We start from the raw sequence: 10,858 nt of genomic DNA on the forward strand, positions 1-10,858 counted from the left end.
TCAAGAAAGAAAGTTTACCATTATTTGCCATCTTCAAAGTAGACTTGATCTTTAGGTGTTGATTATTTTACTAATCAAAGAAACTATAAGCAGGAAACTGGCATCAAGAATGTAAAAAAGTCATGAACGTAATGCTAATGCAGAGTAAGGCAGAACTCATAGACAGAAAATCACTCAAATGATTTACTCTCATGGAAGCACATCATTCAATTAGCTAATACTGAGTCGAAAGGTATCCCACACCTTGCACAGAAACCTTATCATGAGGTGAACATAAACTTGATACAGATAGTTTCAACAGAGTATTAAAATGGTTTTAAAGAATTCTATTCACACTCTCAGAGAAATCAAAATGTGAACTGAGATGACAATATTAATGGTGTTGTGCAATGGAATATTCGAGAACAAACTTTCTAAATTGTAGCTAACAATACTGCACAACAGCCTTTTACACAATCCAAGAAATTTCTTAACATCTGTGATAATTCATAAGAACCGAAAATAGATGCCATACCATACAAAGTAATAGGTGAGCATCCTGATGCCAAGAGTTTATCATACAGCACCAGTACTTTCGATCCTGAAGTACGTTCCTCATAGTTTGAAGCTGACGGGTCACCTATTTTGAATAAGTGCAATGATATGAAAGTAATCTATCAGGCAGGGATGGTCTTTAGTAGTCTCGAGTGGCCTAAAAGCAGCCTTGAAGGCCAATACGGGGTAGATGAAAACCTTGCCCCAATTCTGAAGCGCTTACATTCAAGCTCTTTGGCCTCTTGGTGCCACATGAAGCTGTAATAAGTCTGAACTTTCAAAGGTAGCCTTTATGGCAGGCACTTATATCCAAAAATCCTGAGGTACCTTTATTATTATTCAAAGCTGACAGTCTCCTATTTTGAATGAGAGCATTGAACTAAATGAAATACATGAGACTTCAGTGGTAGGCCTTTATGGCCAATGAGCAGTAACCTAAAATGTGGTTCAACCAAAATCTTGGGCTTTTAAGTGTTCCTGTTCATGTCCTTGAAAGAGACACTGGACCAATTAGAAATATATAAAATATACTTTATCATGTGAGTGTGTATTTTAATGTGCACTCTGATAAATGTAGAGGAAACTCATGTTTCTTAAAATTAAATTTTTTGCCGTATGGTACATATTCTGATACCAAAACTATCATAAAGACACAAGCAAATAATGGGAAGAAATTCTAAAGAAAACGTGAGGTGACCTAGAGAGATATAAGAATACTCTCTTAACAATACTAAACCCAATACTAGGGGGTATCCCTATCTAACCATATTCATGACACACCATGAAAAGTATTTACTTTTACCATATTTTATGATAATTTTTAAGTAAATACTAAAAGACATTGAACGAAATATTTCTGCGAACACTGCGCTAGACTTGCCCTCTGCCAGTGGCCTGTTAAGGGTGAGGCACTAAAAGCCAAGAAGCAGCACTGGAGTTCTTTTGATAGGGAGACTCTGTTGCTATGGCCGCCCCTTTGAGGGAGTTCCAATTGGAACAGACGTCAGAAATAAAGATACATAGATTATCTACTTTTACACCAAAGAAGCCTACTATGGTAGATGACCAGTTCAGCCATGCACTGAAACAAACTTTGGATATGGAGTGATTGTCTTTAGCGAACACAATAAGAGGTTCATAAAGTAATTTAGTGCATTACTTAGCATTCTATTCCATGGTATTAAACAGAGTAACAACAGTGAAGCTTATGCATCTCAAGGAAAACATGAAGTGCAATAATATAAAAATAAAACACTTGAATAATATCAGAAGAACTAGTAAATACCCAACCAAACCCCCTCTAGCAGCTGGTATGTACAGCAGAAATGTACGAACATGAAAATGTTCAGCTACAGGCTACTGCATGCAAATGACAGCCAGTTCTGTCCATCATCTCATTGATGACAGTCAATAACTGTTAACTTGATGCTTAAATACAAGTGTGACCAGTGCCTTTCAACCTGAATATCAAATATCAAGAAAAATTTCGATTGCTAGGCATTTACAGTGAGGGTTACATGTGTTCTCTGAATATTTTACATTTCATGCATTTTTACATCCACAAATATTATTCCTAGTATTCATAATGAATGTTACGATCATCTTATCTACTTACTACCATCTCATCTAATATCAAATGGACAATAATGCCTTAAGCCATGCCCTGCAGCTCTTTTTACAATAACATAAATTAATGAATATCCAAGGCAAGTTTTGATGAATGGCTAAACTTGTTATCCGCCCCTAACACTTTACCAAATATTCATAACCCACATGATTATTAATACATTTTCATTAAAGACGAGTAAAATGCTCAAACACAAGCCATGTTACATTTATTTTATATACTATACATTAAATTACCACTGCAAAACAAAATAATAAACAATGACAGTCTCAATGTATAACGAAACTGGTAATCGAATCCATATACATCCAATATATTGCCAACCCACATATCTATGTACTAAGAGAAACATTGTTCATCAACATACGAGTCAACTGGTGAGTGCAATGCTGTAGCCCGGCCACCATGTCTAAATCTCGTACATACTCATACACAGGTGGGTAGGTACGTTACGAGATTTTTTAATGTATAATGTATCTTGGCAGCAAGTTTACAGAATAACCAACAGTTCCTCTTCGTTGAAAATTGATATCAATCACTTCAGCAACAATTTATCTACGTATACTCTCACGATTAGGTTAACACGGGTCTATTGCCTATTTATGAAAGAGAAATGATTATTGATCTTACCTGATGTGTGTGGAGGCATAGTTTCCGGAGGTGGTGGCGGAGGCGGACCTTTAGGTTGATGTGAAACCTTGAGTGATGACGGAGGTGGTGGCGACACAACTTCCTCCTCGACTTGACTCTCAGGATCAGTGGAAGTGAGAAAAGGCACAGGTAGATTTAACACGGCCTTTTGGACCATGGGAGGCACAGAACGCAGTGCAGGTAGGAAAGGCATGCGCATGTTAACGTACAGCATACCAACCACACCAAAGAAAACTGCAAGTAGTACTAACAACAAGAGCGGAATCGAGTAATGCCACGTACTTTCATCACTGTGAGAGTGGTCGAGTGGTGGGCCCGACTCACTGTGGTGTCTGCCATTGGCAACTCTGATCTGTTCGTGATTGCCAGGAGACGCATGACTCACAATAGAATCCGTAACACCTAAAAAACTGATGTTGTCCTCCGCACAACAATCTCTATCGTCCAACTCCCCATTTTCTAAATAACTTCTGGGTTTTCTGTTTCTCACAATGCCATCGGACCTACCAAACGAGCGGTCAGGCGAGGTCACGACCCCCGACGTGTGGTTCGGGTGGTGGTGGTGGGGGGAGGCGGGGGGGGCGGCCTGGGCCTGGTAGGCATTAGGGTTGGGCAGGAGGTGGCTCTCCTGGGTAGGGGGGTTCCAGATGCGCGACGCCCTAGTGGAGAGGTCAACCACGTCGTCGCCCTCGGCCAGGTCCGAGTCTGACCCCGTCTCGTAGCCGTCGTGGATCTTGGCCCTCGGGCTGATGCCCGAGCGAGCCGACACGGGGAAATACGACCTCCGCCTTAGGGTAGGGTCGCCACAAGGGTCACTGTGGGGTAACACTGACACACTCGTCGCTACGCCACTACTACTACCACTACTACTACTACTACTACAACTACTACTACTGGTACGAGATGTTCCCTCGGCGAAGTCACTACTGGCGGACTTGACCTGCCGCCCACTGGTTCTGCTCGCCTGGGGGCCAGAGTAGCTATCATTTCTGTCACTCACAGTTATATCTAGGCCTCCCTTCGACCCCCTTCTACTCCTCAACAACCGACTCGATCTACGTGCTTGAGAGAGAACAGAAGACTCGTTATCTTCCTCTTCGTCGGAACTGAATGTATTAACTCGACTGATAGGGATGGCTTTTCTCACTCTGCTGTTGGGAGTGGAGACCTTCCTCTGGTTCGCTAACACGTGGTTCAACTTCTTGATCAAAATGTCTCTCGTGGTCGCCGTGACAGGGGATGTGATGCCATATTCCATTAATTTTTTTTTGAGGTCGTCGTCCGTGAGGGACTGGAAAGACGCCATGTTTACGAACACCATCACAAAAGAGGACGGAACCCAGCACGAACGGAGGGACAAAAGACGATCGCCGACCTACTTGATCCTATGATTTAAGAGAATTCGATTCTATATGGAATACGATCCGATCCTCCATCTTGAAGTATCTATAATCATATTTAAACATGATACACTACGAGGGACATTCGAAATATCATTAAATATTTCGTCATGGTGATTCTTATTTGCATTTTGAAGCCGAGTAAATATTCAGAATGTTGTTTCATTATGTTTTTCTCACTACAGGAAAACGATGATGTGTTTGAGGACTGAGCGTAAGTCATGGAGTGCAATAAACATTCAATGAAGATGAAAGAATATTTTAACCCAATGGATGTTTAAGGCTGGTGTCAGAGTGAACACAAAATGATATAAAACATAATATAGCAACAAGTTCCCTTACGATCCACTTATTTCCGCAGGACTGCTTGATAAATGACCCACGACATACACATAAGTCATTAAGTCACACAATTAAAGATAAACAGGCAAAACAAATAACATAACACTGCTGCTATATACAAAAAAAAATATATATATTTACTATCCACCATGGCAGCAGACCACATTTTATCAGCTTATGGACAGAGCCCAGGGCGGCGCCGTGCGAGAAATGCTCAGTGGAGGATTATATGGGCAAGCCTTGACACAGGCCATCTTGAAAGTAAGATATAAACAGGTCGTCCGCTGTCTAACTTCCCTTAAACCGCATGCGGCTGTCTTCCCTGCACGCGCGTGTGTGTTTGCGTGTGTGTGTGTGTGTGTGTGTGTGTGTGATATAAGTACGATTCTCACAGACCCTATAGCTTGAAGACAACTTCTCCACCAATCGAATTTGTTAAGGTATACATCAGTATACATAGCCAAACTTCACAACACCAGTTACATTCACACACACAAACACACACACACACACACACACACACACACACACACACACACACATAATAATAATGATATAATTTGCATTCTTTGGATGGCTATGAATAAAAGTGAAGGGGAATTATTAAACACAGGTTTTCTTTGATTCAGACACCATTTCCTACATCAATTTAAATGCAGATGACGTAAAGAGAAAAAGAGAGAGAACGTTACAGAGATGAAAAGTTTAGTGGTGTAGGGAAAGGGTCAGGTATTAAGTGCTAGGAAAGACCACGAGAAGGTAAAAAGTTCCAAAGTTTAGCGGTGCAAGAAAAGAAACAGATTATCACAATGGCCCAGCCACTACTTTCCAAAGACCATATTCTAATGACGTGGTTTACGTTGATGATCCTGCAGCAGATCCACGAGACCCCCTCGACAACAGTACTTCCTCTCTCCTACAGCAGATCCACGAGATCCCCCTCCCCCGACAACAATGGCGTAACACCAGCCAATAGCTGCTGTCCTGGTAGCTTCACACCAACGAATCAGTATAGCATTGTCCTGTTACTTGTGTCTCTGTACACCTGTCAAGCCTCACATTTTCTATAAAGCGTCAGACCAACATGGCGGACATGGAAATGTCATAACGTTTGAAATCACATAAGCTTAAACACGCTATTCTTTCCATCGAAATAAACGAAAAATTAGCTTCCCATTTTAACGAAACGACCTAATTAGCATTTTTCAAAATCCAAGTCAGAATTCGAACATGTTTAACTGTATTTTTGGATGGTGTATGACAAGGTCTGTTGTGGCCTTTGGTTGAAGATGGATTGAGGGGTGGTTTGTTCAACCGAGGGTCTGTTACACCCGAAACCGCAGACCATCTAATGTGTCTTATCAAACCCCAGGGGATGTACACATGGGATAATCGCTGTGTACCCCATTATCATAACAGGTACACGTGACAATCTCTTACGTCACACATACACACACACACACATACATACATATATACACACACATACATACACATCCACATATATACACATATACACATACACAGATACACATACACACACACATACACATCCACATGCATACACATATACACATACACAGATACACATACACATATACACACATACACATATACACATACAGACGCACATACACATACACACACACACACATACACACACAAACATACACACAAACATACACCCAGTGGGTGGGTGGGGGTAGGGGAGGGAGGGGGTGAGAAGCCACGTGACCCGACACGTGATCTTTCGCACTGGCCAATGGCCGCAATGCAGGTTCACTACTTATCTCAAGCGGGATATTTACATTAACGTCGCGTCATATATATATATATATATATATATATATATATATATATATATATATATATATATATATATATATATATATATATAAATCTTTCTCTTTTTGTCTTTGATATAAACATTAGAATAATATATATCATTCTGTGTGTATTTCATACACATTAGACAACAGAAAATGGATATGTTGAATAAGTCGACTGTCTAAACATACACATACACAACATTCATATGTATGAATGGAGGGTGTAATATTCACTTGTGCACAACCCACATGAAATAAGCACATAGAACACGAGAGTGTGTCCAGAGCAGCGCAACCAAGATGGCGGAAGAAACTAAGAATGGAAGAGTGAAGAGTTGGGGGTGACCTGATAACAAGGATATTTTGAAAAGTCACTTTATAATAGTGGTAGATGATTGGAATACACTGCATGTGGAAAACGTGAAGGTGGACGACATACAGATGTTGACACCGTTTTCTTTATAAAGAGGTGGGGGTCCCCCACAAGTGTACAACTCCCTCCCCGTATAGCACAAATTTTGTAATTACATTACTGTAATTATAAGGAATTAAACAAATACACTGAGAGAACAGCATTAGTAAACAGGTAAACATTAAACTAAAGAAAATGGGCGGACGTGCCCTACCAGTCACAGAAAATGAGAGTTGGTTAAGCACTGAAGTTACTTACCATCATCAAAACAAAGACATAAGTACATCAACTTCTTGAGTACGACGCCTCGACCCTTGCTTGTGACCTTTGACCCGACCCTTCAATATATAGCTGGCAGGTACGTCGCCAGAGCGCCAAGTCGTACCGCATCATTGGTAAAGAGGATCACATTCTTTTTAATGGAGTCCGATCCTCTATTTAATGGAGTCTGATCCTCTATTTAATGGAGTCTGATCCTCTATTTAGTGGAGTCTGATCCTCTATTTAATCTCCAACTTGGTATGAAAAAAATATATATACATATATAAATATAATAATAGACACCAAACCATCGCGTCTTGGAGAATATCAGAGATTGTTGAGAGGTCGAGAAAAAGAAAAAATATATATCTAATCATCTATGAAGGAGGAAAAATAAATATTATCTTACTCGAGAGAGTGAAGTGTTTTGGTAACCTAAATTCTTCCTTAAAAACGCTTAAGTTATTTCCTTTCCTAGTTTAAAGTATACAAATGAAATAATCTTTTAAAAAAATAGGTCTTCAACACCAGTAGGATATAAGACGAGAGGATATAAGGATAATATAAAGTACGACAATGTAGAAAATATATCCTCTGGCATGATGCATCGTGCGCCTGGCAGCGGGTGAAGCTAAGTGGCAACAGACCAACATAACAATATACAAACACATTCATCTTTACCCAAATTATATATATATATATATATATATATATATATATATATATATATATATATATATATATACATAACAATTCACGGGTGTCTGCAATTTTAGGTACAAAAATTGATGGCGGCAACAACCCAATTGATGAACTATTGCAAAATTTAACCCTTCGTTTGTTTGATCGCCTGACCTTTGACCCAGCCCTCTAAGGTCAGGTCAAGTGCCCAATGGGACATTATTCGTAAAGGTCATATATTGAGTTTAATGTGTTATCCTACGTGAAGATTAATCTCATGTCACTATTTTAACAATAACGGCCAATGTAATTTAACACGAGATAATGCAAAATTTAATTAACATTTTTTATCTGTAAATGTTACTCTAAACAGGCATTAGTTTAAAAGATATCAGTTCTAGAAAGATTAGGTAAACTTTAAGTGAAAAATAAGTGAATTCTAAATGCTCAAACTATGTCTTTTCAAGTCGGTAATAAGTAACTTAATTAAAAAAAAAAATGCCGTTTATGATAATGCTGGCTCACTTAACCCTTACAACTCATTGGAGGTCGACTGATTAGATAGTTACACGTGTTACTGCGCATATCTCATATACTTCCAAGTACTTACTTTATAATATTAATAAATGACCATTAATCCGCTCTGTAAGTGAATATATCAATAAAAAAATTAATCCTGTTTTGTTTTTTATGTAAAGCCAACATTAATTACTATTTTGAAATAGGATAAATAAGGTTTGGAGGTAAATATTGCGATTCATGGTATATACTTGTGCCATGAGTGGATGACAGACTAGCGTCGTACATGGCGATAAGTGTTATCGTACGTTATCGACTGTTATCGTACCTCAGGTCGTAGTACACACACTCACACGCGCGCGTGCGCGTCGTCCTTGGCGTATACCCAAGGGTCGTTTCGAGCCATCGTGCATTAGATGTGGTCTTGTTGTCGCCGCTGGTGGAACGTTCTGGGAATTGACTCTTGTTTCCTTCACAGGTGAGGGAGCGCCTGGGGGTATTTATCCTGGAGGTTAATTGTTTGAATGGACGATATTCTCAAGTTTAAAATTGACAATAGATAAAGGTATGTAGTTACGTGTGTGTGTGTGTGTGTGTATATATATATATATATATATATATATATATATATATATATATATATATATATATATATATATATATGGCGAAGCTGTTTCCTGTGGGAAGGGGTGGCGCCGGAAATGGATGAAGGCAAGCATTAATATGCACATGTGTATGCTTGCGTAAGTATATGTAGGTACGTGTATGTGTGTATACGAGTACATGTGCCTCTCTTCGTCTGTTTCCTGGCACTACCTCGCTGACGCGGGAAACGGCGATCAAGTGTTATAATAGTCATAATAACAGCTGGGGATTTTGATTGGGTCAATGTTTGAGAATGGCCTTAGGAGGTTTATTTGGGTCACTGTCAAGTATCGTACATTGACCGTTTTACTGTAAGGTAGGAATGAATTCATGTTTTTTGTTTTGTTTATTTCTAATAGTAATCAATATTTGTTCTTTACTGGGAAAGTTTCGTCAGGTTTTGAGGAGTCGTGTTTCCTTGCCCTTGACATATCCAATGCTTTTGACAAGGTGTGACACTGGGGTCTAATTTCTAAACTTCCCTCTTCTGGTTTCCCTTCCGTCACTTTGCTCCTTCCTATCTACTTTCCTCTCTGGCCGATCTATCTCTGTGGTGATTGATGGATCAATCTCACCACATTTTCTCCAACAACAATGGCGTACCTCAAGGTTTTCTTCTGTCCCCTACACTCTTCTTTTCAACACCTTCCTCTTTCCTTCCTCCTTCCACTCCCGCACAGGTAATCAAAGACCCTCGTACACTGAGCCCTCAAACACATCATTCATCCACATTCTTCATGTATGCTACCTCTTCTGTCACTCTATCTCCATCTCTGTTCTTAACACACCTTCCTCAATAAACTCAAGACTTGAACAAGATATCTCATTGGGGATACCGAATAAAAGTTTAATGCCTCTTAAGATCCATTTTCTACCCCCATCTCTCTATCTAAACTGCTCTAACAACTCTTTATCTAAACTGCTCTAACAACTCTCTTTCTAAACTGCTCTAACAACTCTCTATCTAAACTGCTCTAACAACTCTCTATCTAAACTGCTCTAACAATTCTCAGTCTTTCCTGTGATGGCTCTGTATTTCCACCTCTTGACTCAATGAACATAACAAGTGTGACTGTAACATACAATGTTTCTTGGAAATTCCACATTTCAGAGGGCCTGCCACACTTAAGAGAAAGGGATGGATTTGCGTGTGGGTATTTAAGGTCATGGAGAAGGATTATAATAAGTGTTGAGACAGCGGAGAAGCTTTTAAATATATATGGTAAGGGAGAAAAGCTGTTAGAGACAGTAAGAAGTTTTTATCAAGGGTGTAAGTGTTTTTTTTGGTGCGAGTAGGAAGAGAGGAGAATGAGTGGTTCCACGGATGTTATGTGGATGAGAGCCATGGGCTATAGGATAATGGTCTGAACACCTGGGTTGGATGAGGGCCGACTGCCTCGCCCACAATTCCAAACTCGTGCCAGCCCATGCAGTCCCATGGTCAGTAACGGTAAACACTACCACTGTGTTCAAAGATCGTACCTTTGAGTACAACGGGCGTATCCCGTGGGCTCCAACGTCATTCGAATTCCGCCTCAAATTCCACAGTTTCCTGGTTATAACCCTCACCTGATAACCCGGAGAACACTGGTTCGATGTCGTTGTTTTCCAAAGGAAGTCTGGGGAAATCTGGTGTGAACAAGTGTACTACATTAACGACTGAAGCCCTGGGTTAATTGGGTGGTTATTTGAGCTTTTGACCTGCCGTTAACGACCCTGGGTATTTAAGATCGTTCAGGTCAAGTTAGAACTAACATTGCAAAAATAAAACAATTTAACAATTTCGTATTGAAATGATATACTCCATTACTCGTTAATTCTACATATTTCCAATGTAGATTTAATGTAGTCATTTAAATAAACGGAGAAAAATAAAACTACAGGATTATGTACGCTGATTGGCTACAATATAATAGGCTGAAGTAATTATGTTTACGGCCGGTTGCCAACTTAGCAA

The 10,858-nt window shown here is 39.7% G+C and overlaps 2 protein-coding genes across 2 annotated transcripts in view; one reads left to right on the forward strand and one right to left on the reverse strand.

The window, feature by feature from the left end:
• Positions 1-4,648, reverse strand: part of MAN1 (LEM domain-containing inner nuclear membrane protein MAN1) — a 30,916-nt gene extending 26,268 nt beyond the window's left edge. Inside the window, exon 1 of the mRNA XM_071688024.1 lies at positions 2,792-4,648. Within this exon, the coding sequence (XP_071544125.1) occupies positions 2,792-4,133 (1,342 nt within the window). The 5' untranslated portion in view covers positions 4,134-4,648. The remainder of the gene's footprint in view (positions 1-2,791) is intronic.
• A 3,931-nt stretch (positions 4,649-8,579) lies between these two features.
• Positions 8,580-10,858, forward strand: part of LOC139762845 (pancreatic lipase-related protein 2-like) — a 25,904-nt gene continuing 23,625 nt past the window's right edge. The window contains exon 1 of the mRNA XM_071688027.1: positions 8,580-8,734. The gene's annotated coding sequence lies outside the window, so the exon portion shown is untranslated. The remainder of the gene's footprint in view (positions 8,735-10,858) is intronic.

This window comes from Panulirus ornatus, chromosome 45 (genome assembly GCF_036320965.1).
Source record: "Panulirus ornatus isolate Po-2019 chromosome 45, ASM3632096v1, whole genome shotgun sequence".
Lineage (NCBI taxonomy): Eukaryota > Metazoa > Arthropoda > Malacostraca > Decapoda > Palinuridae > Panulirus > Panulirus ornatus.